We start from the raw sequence: 23,487 nt of genomic DNA, 5'->3' as shown, positions 1-23,487 counted from the left end.
ACTGGTGGTACAAGCGGAAAGGGGGTAATTCTGCGCGAAAAAAGAAGTCGAAAATATAGAATAAAAATTTTTTTTTTCCATCGAGACAACGATCTACAGTGAGATTCGTTGCAACGTACCGCACGCATACCGAGCGGAAATTCAAAGTCGATTTTCTCGAAAACAAAGCCTCAGACGAAACATTTTTATTCTCTATTTTCGTCTTCTTTTTTCGCCTAGAATTACCCCCTTTCCGCTTGTACCACCAGTTACCAACCACCCTATATAGCTTGCATTACAGTACTCTTTACGCTTCGTATTATTTATAATATAAGGTCTAATTATTTCTCTATTGTTAAACTCGCACACGAGCATTCATTCACAGCATGCGTATAATTAATCAGCAGTTCTCGTTCCAAGGATAGTAGAAATCATAAATGCTAATTGCATGGAACAATGATCGTCGGTCGAAGAAGAATTTCTTCGAACTAGCTGCTTTCCAAAAGTGTTATTCATCGACATACTTAGAGTTTCCTCCTTCGAGTTCCTAACAACTCCGACTTACTCACCGACGCTGTATCTTAACTACCATAACCTTCACCCCGTTAGTCTTTCCATAAACATCTTTCCTACAAACTACCCCATTATCTCTGTCACTCGACAACATATTTATTAACCCATCAAGGATCAAGCGGTGAATTAATATGTAATAGTGCGAGCCCGATGTTAAGTTATCGTTCTGTCGATGTACCGAAAATTATAATAATTGATATAGAAGCGCGCCGTGTGTATAAATTGGAGACGAAAAAAGTTATAAAATACTACAATTTCTTCGAATTTCTACCTCGGTAATCTTCGATTATCTTGAGCACTATAATTACAATTTATGTATAGGTTTAGATTTAAAACTTGTTAAGAAACCAGTTATGAAACAGAATTAACGTATTTCCATTTTACCGTAGTTAATTGAAGATTACATTTAAGAGTTAATAAATGATATCTATGGTATAAGAGGTAGGAACAGGAATTAAAATTCAATCTTCTAAAATTAAGTAACTTTCTCTTTTTCACGTGCAGGAAATTTGTTGTGGAAATCTAATTGAAAAGTAGCGTAAACTAACGTCTTATATAAATAATTATCGTTATTATAATAACTGAAATTTAATGTAAACCACTCTAATCGCTATAACTTAACGATACTAGTCAATATTCGATATTATATGTAATTATAATTCATCGTACCATATTTAATATTCCAAGAATACACTTTCATCTTCTTCTTTAACGTTACCCTAGAAACTCTCCCTTTGTAAGATTCGCCCGGTGCACAAATGTACCGGAAATCGTCAGAAACGATCTACGCGAACTTAACGAAACGACAGTGGTCCACTTTCTTGCGCAGGGCGGACAAGAAGTCGGAGACGAAGAAAATCAGAGCGCAACCCTCGATTGCGATCGATCCCGCGAATTAAAACAAGCGAGTCAATGTATCGTGAATAAGTTCGAAAGAAGCGCGATCATCTCCACGCCATTCATATTGCTTACACCGAAGAATATCTCAGATAACGTTCCTTGTTCCGTATAATTCGATTCTATTTTTAATGCTATCTTCGGTTTCCGGCCAGTCACATGCCTCGTTCCAACGATAAAGTAACTTTTGACAAAAATTAGTTACGACAAAGAAAAAATAAGAAAGGAAGAACTAATCGCATGTAGTGACTCGTGAAAGTGTTCGAACGCTTACAGAAACTTTTTACGAATATACTGTACGTGCGCGTTGCACGAAATATATCGAAATTTTATTGCTGTTACGATCAGACTATCGTCAAGCCTCTATGCAATATTCGATTGAAAACAACGCTGCATACACCGATTCTTACATTCTTATCGTTTAAATAATTTCGTAGCCGTGAAAACGTACAACGACCTGAGTTTGTTCCGAACGATGACGCGTAACTCGTTTGAAATTATTTATCTTGACACGATCAAGGACCAACGTATCAATTTTTCCATCGACCCGATATAACACGCGAGCTTACAAACGAAACACGCTATTGCCTTTTGTGGCTTTGCATCGAACGATATTATATATCGTCATACTTGTTACATACACCGATAAAACAACGTTCGATTTGTCAAAACTTATCGAAGGAAATTCGTAGAAATTCTAGAGCGATAAAAGTAGTACAAGTGAAGGCGCGATGACAGTAGCGGATGCACGGCGAAAGAATTTATCAACATTCGCCACAATAGCCTGGAGCTGCAAAAAGGGATACAGAGTTACGCAGATACGGTGATCCGAAAGTAGTCAACGAGATGCAGACACTGAAACGACTCTCTCGATGGATCTTGTTTCCTGTGGTCATCCACCGGTCTTTACACGCCACACGTAGACACACTATACGGCGTGGCCGTTACAGTTATACAGTTTCGATTGCCAACTGCGCTTTAATCCCTTTCCAAGTATAGTCGCGAGATTGTTTTGTATAAAAGCTAGAACATCGCATCTGCGCGGCTCTGTACACTGTTGACTCAGCTGACAAGGTCTCGAGCTTTCTTAATACGATGACACACGATCCGCGTTTTATCTGCATAATATGGTATAAACATAGTATTGCTATTTGCGAAAGTTAACGACAATATTGAAAATTAAAAAAGAATAACGTTATATTTATAGAGGATGACTCAGCAGGGTATAACAGCGAGTAAAGCTTTCAAAATATATTCTTCAAGCTGATTTTCATTTTGTTTCGCCTCGATCAACGAATCTAATTCCTCTCTGGTGTATCCTTCTTCTTCCCAGTCATCCACGCATAAAAGTTTCATCGTGAACTTGTAGATGATATCGAAGACCAAAGCGTTAGCCTCTTTCTATCTTGTATTTTTATTGTTAACTTTTTAGCAAAATTTTAAACGACCTATCCTTATCGCTATCGCACCTTTTGCTCCACTATGCCTATTGTATTTAGAATATCTCGAGAATGTTCGACTATTAAACCTTGAAATACACCGGATGAGAGACTGTTTGCATGGTAAATGCATGGAGAAATCGCGCGTCGATAAACCAGATAAATAAATAAAACAGCGGAGCAGCAAGGCGAATGAAAAAGACGAGGCGGTGGTGAGTGGAGGAACGAGAAGTTTCCATCGAAGGAATTCGAAATCACGCAAAAGCCATATTTCCTCTTTCGACATTGCCAACATCGATAATTATCACGAGGAAATGGTAAAACCACCGGATGACGAGCGGTCCGCGCAACACCGAGGAAGTTCCCAGGATATAGACCGTCTCGGTTATCTATCCATTCGCCGGTTTCTTCTGAACGCGACCCGCCAAGGGAATGCAGAAAGTCTGATCTTCTTGCCCCATTGTTCGACGAGTCTCGTATTAATTAGAGGCAAATGCTCCGACACTCGGTGGAATTTACATTGAGAACCGTACGAGACCAGTGTGAGAGGATTAACGGTTTTACGGGCATTCCGGATATTTTCAACGAAGGATATTTTCGTCCCACGAGAACGCGAGAACCTGACTGTTTCGAGAATACACGCGGCCTCCTTCGCTTTGGAATTCGAAAAAGTCTGGCTAGCTAAGGACAAACTCGAACGACTGGCGTCTCGAGTGCCGTGAGATCGATGATAGTTACGAAAGCGTGTGTGTGTGCGTCTTTTATTCTTACGCAAACCTTGAAAATATTCTCGACGTAAAAGAATATAATTGATAAATATCATTCTTAAAACGGAATATGTAATTCCACTTGCAGAATGGGTCGTGACGAGAAAATGATAAGTATCTTCGAACGTAATCGCACGATCTTATTAATCTCGTCGTCTCTGATATTCAATTAGCCATCGTCGTTTCGCCTTCTGCATCTTTAACGTCCAATTAACCATCGTCATTCGCTTTACATCGAATATATCGAGGCTAAAGTATCCGGATAACGAACTCGAAACGTAAAAATCATATGATACTTTATTGACGAAAATTATGCAAAAAAGAGAACTAACCAGACATTTACCTCGACACTAAGAATCGTTATAGACGCAAACGCAAACGTCTTTAGCGAGCAATTAAGAGGCTAGAGGTGGGCATGACTTCGTTTTACGCGGACTCATTAGCACGGCTTAATCACGACGAGTCCGGTTACCGATCGTCCTCGCCGATCGTCGTGCTAACGTTTCTATTACGATCGACCTTCGGGAGTCGTGTTTCGATTAGCAAAGCTACGGGGCGAAACGCAAAACCACCGCACCGGTTGACAGATTGAAACGTATGCACCGGTACGGTAGTCTCTCTCTCTCTCTCTCTCTCTCTCTTTCTCGCTCGCTCTCTCTCTCATACACACCCACGCACACGATACTGTCATTCTCACGGATCGGTAACTCGACCAAACTTATTAATCCAAGGGACCAACAGCTACCCTGTAAGAAGATACATCCGCCCCGTGACTCATCAATTTCGAGATACCTTATTTATCCATAAGACGCATTAAGGGCGAGTACTCGGAAGCTTATCGAGCCGAACGACTCTTTTTCTCTTGCGAATGGTTGGTTTAATGGTTGGGTTATCGCTCGGCAGAAGAGGATTCGAAATGCCGAAGAATTCTGGATAAGTTTCGGACACGTCGAGAAGTTGGAAAAAGTTTCACCGAAAATAAGATCATTACGAATTTAACCCTTCATCCGTATACGACGTCGTTTTTGATCGGTAATTTCAAGTAATTTTCCATTTCTTTTCTATTCTTTCATATTTTTGGTGAAATTTTACTTTGCTTAAAAAGTTAGTAGTAAACGAAGTAAGATATAGCGGTAAAAGTTATTGGATGGGATTCTAGTAACTTGGAAGAGTGTTCCGGAGATTTTGAGAATATTTTAAGACGCAAAAAATTACTTGCTATCAAAATACAGCTACCCGAGAGTTAAGACATTCATCGCTATCGAGATACGGCGTATTTTTCCTTCCTCGGAAGTTGCATATTTTTTTCATCAGAGACGTATCGAAGAATTAATATTCAAAGTAGATACAGAAAATATAGATAGGTTTAATTTTTGTATGTTTCGTCTGTGCTGACTGAGAAGAAACATTTTAATACGAAATATTCGAAGAAGGGAATTAGTATAAATAAGTAATAAATAGGTAATAAGTAGATAGTAAATCCAGAATTTTCTGTCGATGAATAATTCACACGAATAACGTTAGTCTAGTACTTTTGTTAATTTAACGTAAATAATATTATTCCCTATAACTAACGCTATTAATATTTCTAGGTATTCAAAGGGATGACGAAAACGTATATTTAATTTAAAAATAAAAAAAAAGAAAATTAAAATTGTCCACCTATAAAAGATAGAAAATGTGATTTATGTTTTTCATTGGTACATTGTTTCTCAACATATTCAACGGTAGAAACGAATGTGTTAAAAATTCTGTTTTTAGAGGTTTAAAGAATTTTGTTATTGCGTATGGTGAAGTATGTTGTTATTGAGAAAGTGTATGGTTCGTCGATGATTCAGTTCATATTTTCCAGAAGATTGTTTGAAACGTGGATTGTTTAGGAAGCTTGAACAAGCGAAGCGATGAAATTGTGTTCCAAAAATGTCGACGAACTCTGTTTCTCTTTACCGTAACTTCGTTTACGTATACGGGAAAGTCTGCGAAAACTCGAAGCTAGTGTGGCAGGAAATCTTTGTTGATCTTGAAGGTCCTTGTAAACGCTGCAGGATGGGAATATCCGCTCACCCGATCGAACGTGTACAAGGTGCACTTTCGTGCTAGAGAAATGGCGTACGTAAAGAATATTCGCGCCGACAGTTTTGCATTTTATAGAGAAAATGAATTGCGTATCGTCGTGCGAAAAGAGGGCGAATTTTCGAATTCGTTTGATCGACGGATTTTCAAATATTTCGAAAATTAAATTTTTGAATCGTCAAATATTCCAATGGCCAGAATTCGAAATTCTTAAATATTCTCCAATAGTCCAAACTCCAATAGTTCCAAATCCTTAAATATTCTAACAGCCATATTTCCAAATTGTCTCGATGTTCCAATCTCCGATTTTCAAACATTCCAATTGCTAATTTTTTTAGCGTGAAAACATAAGAAAGAAATGGAAAATTACTTGAAATTACTGATCAAAAACGACGTCGTATGCAGACGAAGGGTTAAATTCGTAATGATATTATTTTCGGTGAAACTTTTCAACATTCCAATGGTCAAAATCTGAAATTTTTAAATATTCCAGCAATCATCAAATTTCCGAACGTTCCTATCGTCGACATTCGAATTTTCAAGTATACTCCCGACCGTAAAAATTGTCAAATCTCTAATCACCGAACTGTCAAATTTTCTCCACCGTAAATACACCGCCAAATGTTCCTCGTGTACACCTATGACTTCTTCCTCTCGTTCCCAAACGCCAAAAACGCTTTCATCGACCGCTTCACATGAATCACCCGTCGCTCATTTCCTGTGAATAGTAGCATTTGGTATTCTCCTAAGCCATCGTGCAAAACTACGTGTATTCCCAGTATTCAAACGCTACATGCGTACAATATATGCAGGGTGGTTGGTAACTGGTGGTACAAGCGGAAAGGGGGTGACTCTATGCGAAAAAAGAGGTGGAAAATATAGAATAAAAATTTTTTTATTTTTTTTTTAATTTTTCCATCGAGACAACGATCTACAGTGAGATACCGAGCGAAAATTCAAAGTCGATTTTCTCGAAAACAAAGCCTCAAAGGAAAGATTTTTATTCTATATTTTCGACTTCTTTTTTCGCCTAGAATCACCCCCTTTCCGCTTGTATCACCAGTTACCAATCACCCTGTATATTTAAGTCGATCTTTTCCTTCTTCCTATCTATCTTCTTATCTATCTTCTTATAAGATTGGACATACTTCATCGAACTGACCAGATATTTCTATCTACGACGATTTACATACTTTTCTAAGCAGTCGTTAATCTTCATTGCAACGTTAATTCGATTGATTTTCATGCTATCTTTATAATTGAGATGCAATTTATTTATAAAAATCGAGTAAATATAAAGTATCGATTCGTTGAAGGAAGTTCGTTTCATCGACGCTTTATCGCAGCACTTGCAAGTCTGGAATCTCGTTAGAAAAGGAATTAATTAGAAATACAGGCGTAATAAGGAGCTAAGCGTGGGAACCGAACTGGCACAGGACGCGTGTACATGCACACGACACCCTACAAACGTACGCCTGTGTATTTATGTGAGAAAAAAGAACCAGGAAACAGCACTTTGATACTCTCTACTATGAGTGGAATTAACAACACTCGACCATGTTTTCATATACCAGCTGTAAAACCTATACAGTCGGTGGACCAAAATATTCGAACAAGTATATCGAACGAGATCTACCGAATATCTTAATTGTACCAGTTGTTCTTAAATTTCTAGTATAATAAATTAAAAATAAATTTCAAAAAATGATTTTACACTCGATATGTTCTATCTGAACTAAAACGCTTCGAAAATTTTAATAGAGCAAATTCGCAGAATTTTATCCTACAAATTTTGCGTTAAATAAAATGATTAAAGTTTAAGTTTGTTACTTAGTTTTCGTTTAATATAAAATTCGTAGGATAGAGTCTTTCAGATTGAAACTACCAGAGGAATTTCGCAGCGCTCGATTCAATTAAAATCATCAATGATCGACTAGGATAGCAGATGGTTAAGGAACGAGAAAATAAACGAAGAGGAATCGTTAATTACTTTAACTCTCAAATAATCTGACAGTGTTTCGAGGAAATGAGCTGTTCTTCGTACGATTATCTCCGCTGCTTATTATTCATCTTTGCTTATTATTCGTAGACGCGTCATTGTTGTCCTACCACGACTCATCGTCAGCCAGCTAAACGATATCTCGAATAACCTAAAAACCAACAGCTAATATCGACAGCATGCGCTTTTTATTATCCTCCATCCCCGATATCTATCGCCAATGGATACCATCGAATATTCGCAATCGTTTTAGCTTATCTATAGAACTGCAGCGACGACCATCCAACTTCAAACCTCCAATTTTCATCGATCGCGTCCCAACAATGGAAACGATATTCAGACGATTCTACGTATAAATAAAATTCTGTGGCAAAAAAATATGACCAACTGACTTATTCAACGAAAAAGGGCAAATCGATACGAAACATTTCCTTATACAAACAGAAGCTTACTCTATAAAAATACGATCACCCGAGTTGTTCAAGGAAAAAGACGAATCGATCAAATTCAAACGTTCGAGGGGAATACGACTCACATGGAAAATCAGCAGGCCGATTCACCTCTGCTGAAGCTTCGTAAACCACCATATTTTATCTTTATAAAGAGCACATTCATAGACGAGAAATTCCTGATGCAAGTTATGACCGTATTTTTCCAACGCTGCACGCAGAAACAGCAGAAACATTGTGCACCACGAAATTACGCTGGATGCAAAACGAGAGAAATCTCTCGTCTTTTCTTTCCTCCGACGGGACGAGCACAAATAGCAGGGCATTAAGTTTTACAAGGTACAACGTGCATTAAGCAAGAAACAAGCTCGAACAAACGAGCTTTACATGTTGCTAAATGATCAAAGTACGAACGAATAAAGTGGAAATCTCGCTGGACCTTAAGGTACGTGTTATTCGATGGTTAAAGCACAGAGAGAACGATAGATAGGCTTCGAAAAGCGGTTGTTATTATTAACGCTAGAACTACCGGTTACTGAAATACAAGACACGCGTCGAGGAAACAAAAATGGAACATTTGCTCAGAAATATATAACGTGATGTACTTTAGTGCTTCGAATTTATACGGTTTGTATGGAAAATTACGAATTAATGGTTTTCGCTTCTCTCGTAGTTCTATCGTTCATCCAAGAACAACGATTTAAGTCTTCAAAGACGATTATGCAACGAGTAGAATAAGAGAAATAATAGAATAATTTGGAAAAAATATGAACTTTACAACAGATATGGAGAAGATTTTCTATTAAAACTGTCTACTAACAACGAATACATATTCGAGAATCATCAAAGTGTTCCCCGAAACTCGTATCCACGCGACATGCGTTCACTCGATAGATTACGACGATTAAATCGTGTCGTTGCTGATCGCGCGATGAATATTCGACGAATACCAATATTCTGTGCATAAAATTAGCTTTATTTCACTTTTGCCTCTATGCATATGAAGACATTACCGTTTTTCAATATATCCTCGTTATCTTCTGCTTCTGATTAGATACTTGCAGGAGCATTTATTACTCATTTCGATAATAAACCGTGAAACGATATTCATAGGAATTGGTAATTAGAAAAACGGAAGTCGCTTCTGATTAAAAAGTTGCAGATGGTCATCGGACGCTTAACGGTCTTTTGGCACGAAACACGATAAATTAACTATGTGTACATCGTGATGTTGATTATCGACCGAATGGTTCAGCGTATTCTTTCACATGCTCCATTTATATGGAGATTTCAAGGCTGGCAATTATCATGCCATTTAGCATCCATTACGAACGCTATGAGTGATTCACTGTCGAACTTTTCACCCGAGGTTCAACACTCGTTCGACTTCCGGTTCTCCTCTTGTGCGCAAGAAAGTAAAAATACGCTGGTTCTCAACTCGCAGAGCGTTGAAAAACATGACGAAAGTAGGATGAAAATCGCGTCGAAACAAAGAAGAGAATATCATTCGATAAAAGCAAATAGAAAGAAAATAAAAATAAAGGCAAATTACACGGGAATGGGAAAGTAAGCAAAGTTTATAAATTACGAGAATTTTTAATCCTAACAGGTCCATAGGACGTTGATGAATTTGACCACTACAAAATTATCGTGAGAGGAGATAACATTAATGTCATCGTAGGATGAAATTTCATCTCGTTTAGAATTTGGAAAATTTTATTTTAAAAAATCGATAAACTCAAACGAAAATGGAATTAGATGTTTCGTTATTACTCGATATCGGATTAAGAATGAAATGATAATTTCTCGTACAAATAACATTGCAATTATTACCGAATGTTAATATTGAAACTACATATATTGACATAGGGTAGAATTTCAATCGTGACGCAATTTCTACCGCAAATAATAATACAAAATCGCAGTAACAGAACGTACGTTATATATTACGTTTCAATATTACAATTTACAATCAGTGGAAAATAAATGAAACACAAATTAAATAGTGAGGCAACATTTGAACACGTTATTGCATAACACTATACATTTTAATGCAGAGACTAATTAGCGTGGATCGAAATACGACAGACGGTAAATATAACAAACGACAGATGATCAATCAAACTCGTCGCAGCTGCTATCAAATTGAAAGTGTTCTAAAATTCTGCGTGATCGCGTTACCTTCGAAAGTACATTCGTTTTATGATGCAACGACCGAGAACGCGATATTCCGGAAGAGTTTCATCCAAAATGCATGTTTTCGTTCTGATAATGTATCATCGAGGAAGTGCGATTGTCAGACGAAATTTCGAACATACGAGCAACCGGTGACTCATACGAATGATAAGAATCTTTTGTTTAATTCATCGTTGTTCCTCGATTGATTTTTCCATTCGATTTGTTTTTCGTATAAGGAAGACCCATAGATGAAGAATTTTCGAATTCAATATCGTCATGCTTTCTTTCGCGTTTATACGAGGAAGGATCATGGACGAAGAATTTTCCGTTCCGATGCTATTGTTTCGTTCGTCTTACTTTTATACTTTTACTTTTAAGAGAGATTTTGGCTTTTCCATCCTTTTGCAAATATATTTTGCAGGCCGAGGATTCGAACTCGCGACGCGTCGTCTTCGGTTGTGGGCCTTAACGAGCGTAGCTGGCTGCCTCGCCGTTTCGTTCGTCTTTTCACATAGGAAAAATCAATGAATCGAGAATAACGTCTGGGGAATAGCATAAAACACAGCGCTCCACCTAGGAACACGACGTTCCATAGCGACTTTATATTTTAAGCGACCGATCGTAGTCCATTTACTATTCCAGCGACGAGTAGTTGCATAATAATCACGGCACGACATTACGACAGAGACTCGTTGAGCAACAATTCGAACAGAACGCATTGTTGGCCTACGAACGAGCTTTTACTCGAACCGCGTCCCATACGGTTACACCACGCCGCACCACAGAGAAAACGAGAGAAAAGAGGAAGAAATTCGGCGTACAACGAACTGACAATGAATTGTTCGCCGCGATATTACGACATCGTCGAGGCTCGACGAACGTTCTATCTTGAGCAATATTCGCCAGACACATTTTAAACAAACTTCTAATCTCCGTGACATTCGAACGATATCCTTGACTCGGAACCAATGTAATTGTCACATCTCGCGCTAAGATAAATTACATATCGAACTGAATGAGAAAAAAGATCATTCGATTTACTTAACTTTGTCGAAGGGAAAATGAGATCAAGCATCGTTGAAGCTTAAAACCAATAAATAACATCTCGTACGACGATAAGTGAGATACCAAATTCAATGAATAAGATACAAAGTTATTCGATTTAATTAAACGAATAAGATACAAAATTATTCGATTGAATTAAAAATTTTCGAAGAAGAAGAGACCGAGGATCGTCGGGAATGTAACTGTAGCATGTGGTACGGCGATAAGTGAAATATTTAAATTGAACGAGCAAGATACAACGTTAGCTTAGTTTGATTAATATTTTTGGAAGACAACGAGAAAGAGAGAAGCAAGCATCGTTGAAATGCGTAAATAGCAAACAGATAATGTAAGTTATTTATGGGTTACTTTAACTCGAAAAACGAATGGTTTCGGTCGATCCACAGGCACAAGCTTGATAACGTATACCTGATACAACCTGCAACACCTCCTTCGTGAACATTATAACGCATTGCTGCATTAATTTCATGCTCGCACAGGTGTGAAATAGTTTTGGTCCGAAGCCGCGATCTCACGGTTACCTGAGAAACACCCGATGCATGAAATATAATAACAAATCCCGAGCACCTTCTGTGAAATTGCTCTGAACGAGTTCAGTTTTATCTGAACGCGTTCGGTTTTATTTAAACGAGCCTATTACAAACATCGATGAACTCAACTAATTTTCACTGTTGTTTGCTATCACCCATTTAAATGGTATTCAATTACTTGAAGCGTTCATTGAGCATCTTTGAAATTCAAGGCACATGCTTCTACCATAAATTATACTTCAAATAACTTACTATAAATACAAATTATAAATTATACACGGACGTGCGTACTCTTGAATACGATATCACTGAAATCTTCTAAAATACTCGATAAGTACGATAAATAGTACGATAGATATTCTTCAAAATACTCACATAATAATTTCTGTACAGCTTTTGCGATACAGAAATTTTATTTTATTATCATATATCGTATGTTTGTATTATATCAACGTAAAAGCGTAACGTAGATTAAAATTAATCGGATGAATAAATAAAAGAATACAATGAGAGAACATTTAAATAAAAATGGAAAAGCCACGAAATTTTTGAAAAAGCTTGAATAATAATTCGCGCAAAGCACTCGTGCAAAATTTCATAACATAAAATTAATTTCTGTACGAAAATCATTTATTTATTAACACACGGCACAGGTAAACGTACAACGAATATTTTATCAACGATAAACGCATTGTTAAGAATTACTTTATAAAGGCTTTTAAAATATTCAAGCTAAATATATATAACGTTCCTTTACTTCCATGAAATTTAAGTTACGCCCTAACCCAGCCGTAAATGCATTCTCCGATCGTTTCGGGGAGGCGTGTTTTCATTCCCTGCTGCGAACTGAGAATGGTAAACTGGGTCCGCGTAAACGTAGGCATTTAATTCTCAGGAGTGCAACGTCGATAGTCTATTTTCGCTTTGCTGGAAAGGACCAACAGCACGATGGTCTGGATAAGAAAAGAACGACACGTGCCTACGCGCTGTAAGGACGCTTCAGGGGGTTGCGAGCACGTGCTCCTTTATTTACAGCGAGCCATTTTACCAACGCAACCGGAAGAATTAGTTCGACCGTACCGTGATCGTGTTTCTAGTACTCTCTATTTTACCATATGACTTTAATTGTTTTAAGCTTTGATTCTTTTCTCCGGGCGTTTTCTTTTCTAAAGAATACACGCTGGAGATACGAATAATATTCGATGGTTAATTCGAGGGTTTTTGGAAGATACGTTAATTAAAAGATCATTGAAAAGTATATTATATATTGTAGTATATTTAGTACTTCCCAAGATTAAACTATCGAGTTCTTAAAATTTGTATATTACTATAAACTAGTTAGAGTTACTTTTTAAATTGTAATCTAGCTTCGATTTGCTGATATCCGAAGGTATGTATGCCTTAAAAACATAAAAAAAAAGAAACTCGCAGGAAGAAAAAAAGCGAAAAATATATGTTTTTAAATATATAACGATCGCTTATTTCTATTCTATTGAACTCGAGAATAATCAAACATATGAATTTTGACGTATCAAGCTGACTCAAACTTTCATTCAATAGTATGAAATAGCGCAGCGATGAATGAAAATCTATTGCTGTTCTCTCAGTAAGTAAAACCTATGCAGCAGATTCTTCCATAAAGATAATCTTTAAAAAAACGGTACAAAGCCCAGCAACCTATCTTGCAAAAATACCATGCAACCAACTTCTGGTTCTATTAGTCGAAAGACAAGATTCTTAATACGACCGGAAGATTTCCGGGATATTTTAATTGGAAACTCGCCAGAGGCGAGAAGAAAAAGCGGAAAAAGATATATCCGGGTCTAGCTACATCGCCACCCTTTTCACAGGAACACTCTTCACGACATTGTTTCTGACGGGGTGACTCTCAACCCCTTGTGCAACGAAGCGACCGTAATCCACACCGACACACGGCCACCATCACCTACTGCATATTTACATACTCGAGGGGTGATTTAGATGCGCTAAAAAAGCCTGCTATGCCAGGCATTAAAGCCGATGCAGCATGAACCAGAGTAACCAGAGTAACCAGAGTTTTCGAAGCGGACTCGGCACGGTCGAATCGACGCTTTCGAGAATTCGAAATCGTCCCTCCGGATGTCGTTATCTGATCTGTGTCTGGAATTCCGCCTATTACGCACCGACCAATGCGAATTTTTTCCTTGCCACGACAAATTTTCTTTCGTTATAGTGCCCCTTTTGTATCTCTGAATATCCATTATTTTTTCAGTCGATAAAGACTTTGGGCTTTCCTATGTCGTCAAATCGTAAATGCGCAAATTTTCTCTTCCCTTTTAGCGACGAGGAAAACCGAACGTTTATTTCTTCGTTTTCACTAACGTAGATTAAAAGGACGAAGTTACGTAACATCTGCAGAATTATTGATTGTATATATCCGTAACTAGACTGTGGATGATTGTGCGAATTCACACTTTTATGAATACAAATAAAGAAATAGAATTTAAACGGAGATTCGTTTCATCCCTCAAATGTGTTGTACGCGCTCTACTTTACTCTTACGCATTCTATTGTACGAATACTCTACTTTGGATAATTCGTATATTTTTGCGCGTTCTATAAACATCGGCAGTCTGTAACCTATTGAATCGTGGGTTCGTAATAATAATCAAATAAAATCCTCCTCTCAGAAGCAAGAGGTCTAGAATAAAAAATTAATGAAGTGATTACGTGTCTACATATATAGGCGATAAATAATTAACATACGCTTTATTCGATTTGTCATCCACTACCAACGAAACGCACTAAGACACGACCTATTTCCATTAATATTCCAAATTATTCCACGTATTCTACGTAATTCTTCCACAAGATATTCAATTACAAGGAAAAAAAGGAGGAAAAAGGCGAGAAGTACGAGGAGATGTTTCACCGTGCTCTATAATCGCTTTAGGACTCTCTAGAGTCTAAAGTGACGAGGACTGCTACGACTCCCTTTCGAGCACTCTCGGCCAAGTGCAAATACGAATCCCACCTCGATTACTTCCACTAACGACTTTCGCTACCGGAACGTAAATCCGAGACAGCGCAGGAAGCGGAGGGAAGGTCTATTAGATCTGTCCCGCGTCCTCCAACCAGACGAACCGAGTTAAACCCCAGCTGAAACTGAGTTAAGCACTGCGATACTTGGAGCACCTTGACCGTCGGAAATTGCCGTCCAAGAATTCGATCTGTTTGAATAACTCAAACAACCCTATTACCCCGGCGAATATCAAATTGCCTCGGGTCAATCTGATTGATAAGACGAAACTTCTTTTTTAGTTCGAGTACCTCGATCGTGAAAAGTCTGTTTTATGAGTTCAAAGAACTCTAAGAGGTCGAATGATCGTAACCCATAAACGATATCGTTTGAGTCGTAAATGATTAGAGTAGTCGGAGGTAAATATAAGTTACGATACTTTATCTTGAGATATATACATGTATAATCTTAATTAATGTGATTGGAATCGATATATAATTAATATCAACGATATCAACAGAAGGATAACGCTTAACGATCGGCTGTACTTTCTTTTCAGAACGTACTCTCTATAATTTAAACGAGTCCCAACTATATTCAAATTCCACGATCATTGCAATATTTCGATTATTCTATTTCTAAACGTCGTTCGATATTACTTCGACACACGCGTTCGTCAAATTTTCCACTTCCTACAAACTTTTATTCCTATCTATTATAATATTATTTTCTACATATAATTAACTTAACGAATAATTTCATCAAGAAGTATCTCGATTATCGTTTCAACCGTTTATCTTGTGATTCCCATGTATCCATATTACTCCGATATTTCAAATTTTCCTCTTTTATCACTTTACGACTTTAAAATCTATCCAGCTGTATAAAATCGCGAGACATGGCGATTGAAAATTTAAACGTGGCGCGGTTAGGCCCACGCTGAGCGTGACGTCAAGGGTGGTCCCCTCGGTGCTCTTCCACGCATACATACACATTCGTACGTGCGTTTTCGCAACGTTGCAACGGGCAGGATGTCGCGGAAGGGGTTGTGTTCTCGCACCGGTAACGCGATCAATAAGATAATTGAAGACTTTCTCGACAATGCCGGCGGAAGGGAGCAATTTCGCCATCTCCCTTGTACTTGAGCAAGGTCATTGTTTCCGAGGGGATTCTCATCTCGTTTCTAAGCACCATCCGCATCAACGGTTATAATTGTATCCTGCTGGTTTAAACGCCACACTAGCTGCCTACCTCCCATACTCAGAAACGAATAAATGCAGGAGAAATCCGACCCAAACGGTGGCCAGAACCGTGACTCATGAATTGCAGATTCGATCGATAAAACGGTGACGATAGGTTACGCGTGAAATAAAAAACACGACGAGTACGTATATTCGGATTAGTGATAGATAGAAACAAATATGGGAAGCTCGTCTTTTGTTTCTCTGTTCTCTTTTACTCGTAACTCGTTTAACCACGATAGAGAAAGAAGTAGAGTACAACGAATCCTCTATTATACGTAGATGAAAATTAACCGATAATAGTTTAATAACAACTCGCGTATTAGCGACTATATATTTCGATAATATGCAATAGATGCATGTTTTTAAGTTTTAATTTGTATACTAGCTAACAAATATTGGAAAATTTCATAATTAAAATAATAATTTGTATAACATTATATTATTGTATTTCACTGTTATATTCATTACAAGATAACATTGTATTCGTTCATTCTCAATTTCCAACTCAAAATTAGAATTACTATTCCTGTAAGCAAAATTCCAGTTCTAAAGGGTTAAAGAGCTCTATATTAAAAGACTGTAAACTCGTATAGAAGAGCAAATTCAATTAATCCTCAGCCACAGACACGCGAGCAAGAGTAAAGGGTTTCACGAAACGAGACATACGTGCTCGGTTAAAATCAACCGTGAAAAGAACAAGGAATAACGACTTGGTTACGAGATGCTGTAGCCCATCGAAACCGATCGAAAAACTGTGAAATGGTGTGCATACATCTTGATGCACCATGTATATCCGCGAAGAAACGATCCCAACGGTAATAGCGATATATAATTGGAACAAGCGTAGGTATTTGAAGGACGAGCACGTGCGATCACGGTCACGTGTCTTCCTTTTGTACATTAGAGTGCAGCGACACGAGTGTTCAAGAGCTGAAACTCTTCTCCGAGTATGGGCATAACGGTATCGAGGAATTTTAGAGACATTTATCAGGGGAAATTAAAGATCGAACGATCGGTTCCGTTAGGAAAGTTACATCGAAAGCAAATCCTCTTAAAACGACGAAGCAACTGTAAGGTTTACATACAATGCGACTTTTGTCACATTCTTTGGTGCTTCAGCTTTCTGGTATTCTTCGTATCAAGCTGTATTGTACTCGATATAATCATTTGTTTTTCTATTGGTAAATCAACAAGATTCAATAATCAAATTATTATTGTTACTAAATTCAGATATATACTAATTATTAAGTTTTAAATTTATCAGGTAAATACCATATCGATAAATACGATATCTTCATGGTACATGTATGAAATAACCAGAATAGGATGCGACAACTTTCTAATGGTTGTTACGAGCGAGATTTGCGACATGGCGGAATCGATATTAAAATCGATCTATATCCTGACTTATTGTTTGATAAAAATAACCTCCTATTAAAACTGATTTTTACCAAAATAGTTCTTATTAAATAAATACAACCATTTTTATATTCCTATTAGAATAATTGTTAGTTTTACAAGATATCAAACTCATTACTTTCTTACATGACAACATAACCTTAGTTAAGAAAAAGGGTAATTGATACTATTCAATATCCTTTTCAATATGTTCGTTTTTGCTATACTATGAAGAATCATTAATCCACGTAAAGATAAACTGGTCCCTATGTTAATTTAATTTATTTCTTAATTTTTTGCTCCAAAAACACCTTAATCCAAAAGATTACAATTTCACGATCTACTTATGATGTTATATAATACACTGAATATTTTGTTTAAAAACATTAAGAACTGTTCGATAAATATTAAAAATGCTTAAATTACTTGAACATTTTTCCCCCTGAAAAAGTATAAAAATATATGCAAGGGTCGATTTTGCGTGAACCCTCCATTTATATAGCATGTAAATAACACGGGAAGATAATAAATTTCGTACAGTTAATATACGGTGCTTGTCGTATCGGCATAAGACAGAATGTAAATAAAGCAAATGTCGGTAAGGCGAACCGCGAAAACAATAGATAATGCGTGACTTATAACGAATGTTACAGTTAATGGACTCTTCATCCGGACTATTTAACAAGCATGACAGCACGCAGCGCAAAATACGTTACGTATACGTATAGTAATAAGCGGAGAGAGTGGTTACATGTTACACGTGCGTGGACTTGTGTACGGAAGAGTATAAGTGAAAAGTGACCGGGTTACGATACTCGATATCGAACGTAATTACGCGCTCGATCGATTTGAAAAATTATTGACGTTCGATGCAGCTCAGACCGACACAATGTGCCCGCAGAACGTACATGCGTCATTTTTCTAAACGAATTACACATGATTCATATCCTCGTTACAATACAACCGCATAATGTTGCACTGATTCATAGATGCTTGTATGGCTTACTAGAAAAACAGTTGGTAAGATGCTACAGTACATTGATTGCCTGATGGATTATCATTATTGTATATAACATATTGTAATATAGCATTTATGGCAATTATAATACGTACTATACATTCATAAAGTTTTTAATACTCTAATGTAAAATATTAAATTCTTTCATAAAGTGCTGAATGCTTTTATGGACGGTGGGAATTGTTTTTCTCGCCAATTAGTCACGCGTATGTACAATGTGAAAATATACTTTCATTTTTGCAGCTACCGTACATAAACAATGGTAAGAAGGAAAAGATTGAATATTATGAAATATTAACTTAAAATGACATATTTGATATAGGAATGAGAATCATGGTACTCACAACCCTATTTCTAAGAAATAATGCACAAAAAAAAAAATATATCGATTTCACTAAAATAAATATAATATATTCTACTTCTATATTATATGTCTTGTAGTGAAAGTTTTGCTATTTACAAAAGTTTGAATTGTACCTACGGAAAGATTAAACAATTTCTAATTTCTTTACAAAGAGATGCTATTTACATAATAGAAACAAGCGACACCACACCGGCGCTGTGTGCAAGAAATACAAAATTTGCCCGGCAGTAGACGTATTACGAAATTTCGACCAAACTAATCATTCTCTGTTACCACACATGTATTTGTAAATAGAGACGATTGTCAACGCGATATGTACGTTTGAAATTTCGCGTAGGCTTAGCGTAAAAAACGGATAAACCGAGTACAGGGCGGCGACACCCGGCGTAGTCCCTACGAGGGTGGGTTTCCACGAAAGCATGCTGATAAAACCGGCGATCGATAAGGAGCCAGGGTATACGTTGTAATACGTGCAACATCAACGCGAAAACCATAGTAACGGATGCCTTACGAGTCGACTGTTCGAAATTCGATGATCAGTAAAAAGGACAAAGGCAAAAGGACTCACCGCTTGAAATTGCTCCAGCAACTCCTGCCGGTCGTCGATCGCAGTGGCCATGTTGTTCGAATATATAATCCTTCCGTCTTTCCTTTCTCTGCAGTCCCTGCGTGTAGCCCTTTTCACTCCCTCTTTCTCCTCTCTCTTAATTGATGTCCAGTGTACGGCAGTACACACCGATCAGACAGAGGAAATGTGTAACACGAGTCGGTAATTTTCACCCGGGGTACACGCGGGTAGTTACAAAAACGGTTACCTGGGGCGTTCTCGCACCTCGCGTACGCGTTTTTGGTTACGACGCGGTTACCAGCCAAACACCGCGAGGACGCGTCCTACTATTACGGAGTCGCAGCAAATACTGAGGCTCCGTACACCGTACACCAAACGAAGCGCGCGCCAGCCAGCCGAGCACACCCGAAAACGACCGAACCAGAAAGAAGGGACATTGCTGTCTTGACACCATAGGACAGGTCCGTGCCAGGTTCATCGAAAAACTTCAAATGTTATAAGTTGTAAACATTATCGTGCTTAGTTTATCTGCTTAACACACAAACAATCCTTTATTGACTCTTTTCTTTGTTTTCAGTCGTTATATTTTTTGACGGAACAAATTTTTGACGATTTCAAACCAGAAATATCGAATCGTCATTATCAGACTGTGGATTTTTATGCATTTATGAAAAATTTAAAGGTGCAAAAGTGCATAGAATGCATGTGATATGCGATATTGATATAAAATACCCAAAGTACAATACTCTCTATAATATTTAACAGGTAAAACAATTTTTTACCCAGATTTCATGTTCTTAATTATATTTATGAAAACATGAACTTATTAAATATACGCAGTCTACTTATTATATGTATATATAGATATATTCGTTGACTCCTTGCCTTATCATTTCTTTGGGAGCTATTTGAATAAGCGTTTAATTGTTCACCGTTATAGCAATATAGACCATATAAATTACTTTTGTAATATTATGTGTAATTTGTATTTAATAATTCGCAGTCTGAGGTATCGGAAGTGGATTTTGATTTAAACTTTCTTATAAATCTAAACTGCCTCTGTTCGAGTCGGATAGAACTATAACATATAAATTGTTCCGAGGCAGCATCTATCGATTACATATATTGAAAAGTACGGGAAAGTGATAACGTAGTATTGGATTGGAAACTAAGTAATGCCATATAATGACAAGATCCGCAATCACTTAGTCGCCAACCCAATAGAAGCTGTTTCTTAAATTTATCTTAAAATTTATTATTATTTACGTTATTTTCTTGCGATAAATTTAAACTAATGGAAGTGCGTGAGTCATTTGTTTTTTTTTAACTGAACATTAACCGTTTACTTACGTAATGAAATTAAAATATGAACAAAGGATCAGTTTGGAAACTGACTTGCAGATATAAGGCAAGTAGTTAACTACGTTTCTGTTATATTTCTACGATATATTCTACTCGATAGTGGTCGATAAACATATTTTTATAAATATCCTGTAACGTAAAAAATATTCAATTCTGACATTTTACGCTTCAACTTATGTTTTATGGATGAAATGTGGAATATTCTAGAGAACAAAAGCATCTCTTATTTGGATCGACTCCCTTCCACCATCAAAGCGCTTTACTTTTAAAAACCTGAGGGCGGAAGTTGTCCAAAGAGCGTCTCTTCAATCTGACAGAAGACATTCTCTCTATGAATCACTTCGTTCGTCATAGTTTCCTTCTTTCTCCAAATAAGAACCATAAAATACTTTTCGATTCGTCACCATATATTCGCCAAATTATATTGGATCAAAATTCTTATTAAACGAAATAATGCTCGTTCTGCGAAGGATTAAGTTCTTTTCTTTTACCTTGAATTGCCTTTATGATAAAATTGCTTAACATGTCACGGAATTGCTAGTATCTCATACCATAAAGGTAATGAAATGTTACTTTCATACACAGGAAATTGCACATATGTAAAATCGTCTGTAGAATAAAAGTAAATATCTTAAGCGGAAACTCAGTGACACAAGAATGTATCTGAATGTAATTCGCGTTATATAAAATAATTTGAAATTTCATTAATACCGTAGTGACTACGTCACGGACATTTAGGCAGATTCATATTTTTAATTAAAGAAGTGGAACATAAGCAAAGTTTTGTTTCTTCTACTAAATGTTATAATAAGTGATCTACTTTGAATATATCGTACATCTCCAAATTTTCTATAAATGTATACTAACGAGACACAACTATCACGAATATCAAAATTTAGAATCCGAAGTTACAAAATCTTTGTTGCAAACATACACATTGCAAAGATATCCGAGCAATCAATTATTAATTAGGTTAATAAACTTTTAATATATTTAAAAAGAACACCTTTAACGTTAACTATATGTTTGCAACAGCTATTCATAGTCTACCAAATACTTTTACGACCTCTACATATTTGTCGATACATATCTCGTAACTTCTATATGCATTTCAAACTTTGCCAACATATTACGATAGTGGTATCTCGCTAAAAAGTTAAAGAAATTCCAGAAAATGTTATACGACGAACATAAGAACATCCAGAAAACTTTTCCATGATGATCGTTTGAGCTTTCGTGAGTCACTGTACATTATTATTCTGCTTCGATATAGCGACTGCTCTATCAAGAACAAATAAAAGAGAAGGAGACATGATATTCAATAGCCATTACCTTTATTGCATACCTCGTTTTCAAAATGTTTTTTGTTTACTAGTTTTGCTGCTAACATTATCGCCTGTGGATAATATCAGTGATATATTCGCTACCGTTTGAACGCGAGGTGAAATATTAAAATGGAATGTCTAATAGGAAAACCGTGACTCGATTGACCATGAAACAACTTCGTTTCTCGCGAAGTTAAGCTGATCCTGGAACTTAGTATTTTTGAATGGATTAAAGAATATATTTGTAAAGTATAACGTAATGACGACGAAGATGCCACGATAAGACAAGACGCCGATTTTTAGACTCAAAGAAACGAACAACGAAATCCCGCGGTAGTGAGTCATTTTTTTTACATACACATACAGTAAGAGACAATAAAACGCTCGCTTAAATTGCGTGATGCGACGTGCAGTCTGTTTCCATGCTCGATTTCCTATTGGAAGGCATTGTTTAAACGAATGGACAAAGCAATATACATAATCCCAGCGCGCATTTACGAATGATATTTAAATTAGTAATGTTACTCTTTATTAATCTACTCTTCATCGCTTAATAATAAAGAACGGACATGATTGTTATCGACGAAAAGCACACGAAAGGAAAACAAAAGCACCTTTGAAAAATAAAATAGAAATCTGTTTTTTATACGAAATCAATTTATGCAAAAAAATACAAAAAAAAAAAATAGACTTTGTCTATGTCGTATGTAGATCGCTGACCTGGCTAAAATTTGAATATTCATTTGAAAAATCATATTCACACTCTAATCCTTCTTCTAACGCCTGAAATATTAGTTTTGCCGAAAGCTCTATCCTACACAAATACGAATCTTCTTCAGACCAGGCTTATTCAACTTCCCGTTGTGCGTAATATAGACGAGAAATTCATGTCTCGCCGAACTTTCATGTTCCGCCGCTCTTTATTGACATTCTATCTCTCCTGCCGGTCACACGAACACGCTTCCACGGACGTCGACCTCTTTTAAATAATGTTACATCATAGAAGATCGGCAATGATACTATTTTTAAGAAAAAAATGTCTTAAACGTCGGATGCATTTCCCAGATACTACTAATGCATCATCATATTGTTTTATCATAACGTTGAAAATTTGTACCTTTTATCTAATATACTAGCTTTTCTTTGTTTAAACTGTTTGGAAAAAAAAGCAAGAGAAAAAACAGTTTATGGTATTGAACGTACATGTACTTACACATTTACATTTAATATATTTTATCGGAAATCAAAGTGATATAATCTT

The 23,487-nt window shown here is 36.8% G+C and overlaps 1 protein-coding gene across 1 annotated transcript in view; it reads right to left on the bottom strand.

The window, feature by feature from the left end:
- Positions 1 to 19,903, bottom strand: part of LOC100745017 (plastin-2) — a 45,732-nt gene extending 25,829 nt beyond the window's left edge. Inside the window, exon 1 of the mRNA XM_003489726.4 lies at positions 19,540 to 19,903. Coding sequence (XP_003489774.1) covers positions 19,540 to 19,590 — 51 coding nt within the window. The 5' untranslated portion in view covers positions 19,591 to 19,903. The remainder of the gene's footprint in view (positions 1 to 19,539) is intronic.
- Between the last annotated feature and the right edge of the window lie 3,584 nt (positions 19,904 to 23,487).

The sequence above is a fragment of the Bombus impatiens genome, unplaced genomic scaffold (assembly GCF_000188095.3).
Source record: "Bombus impatiens unplaced genomic scaffold, BIMP_2.2 scf_0362, whole genome shotgun sequence".
In the NCBI taxonomy this organism is placed as follows: domain Eukaryota; kingdom Metazoa; phylum Arthropoda; class Insecta; order Hymenoptera; family Apidae; genus Bombus; species Bombus impatiens.
The sequence above is the reverse complement of the archived record's forward strand: the minus strand, read 5'-3'. Positions and strand labels throughout refer to the sequence as shown.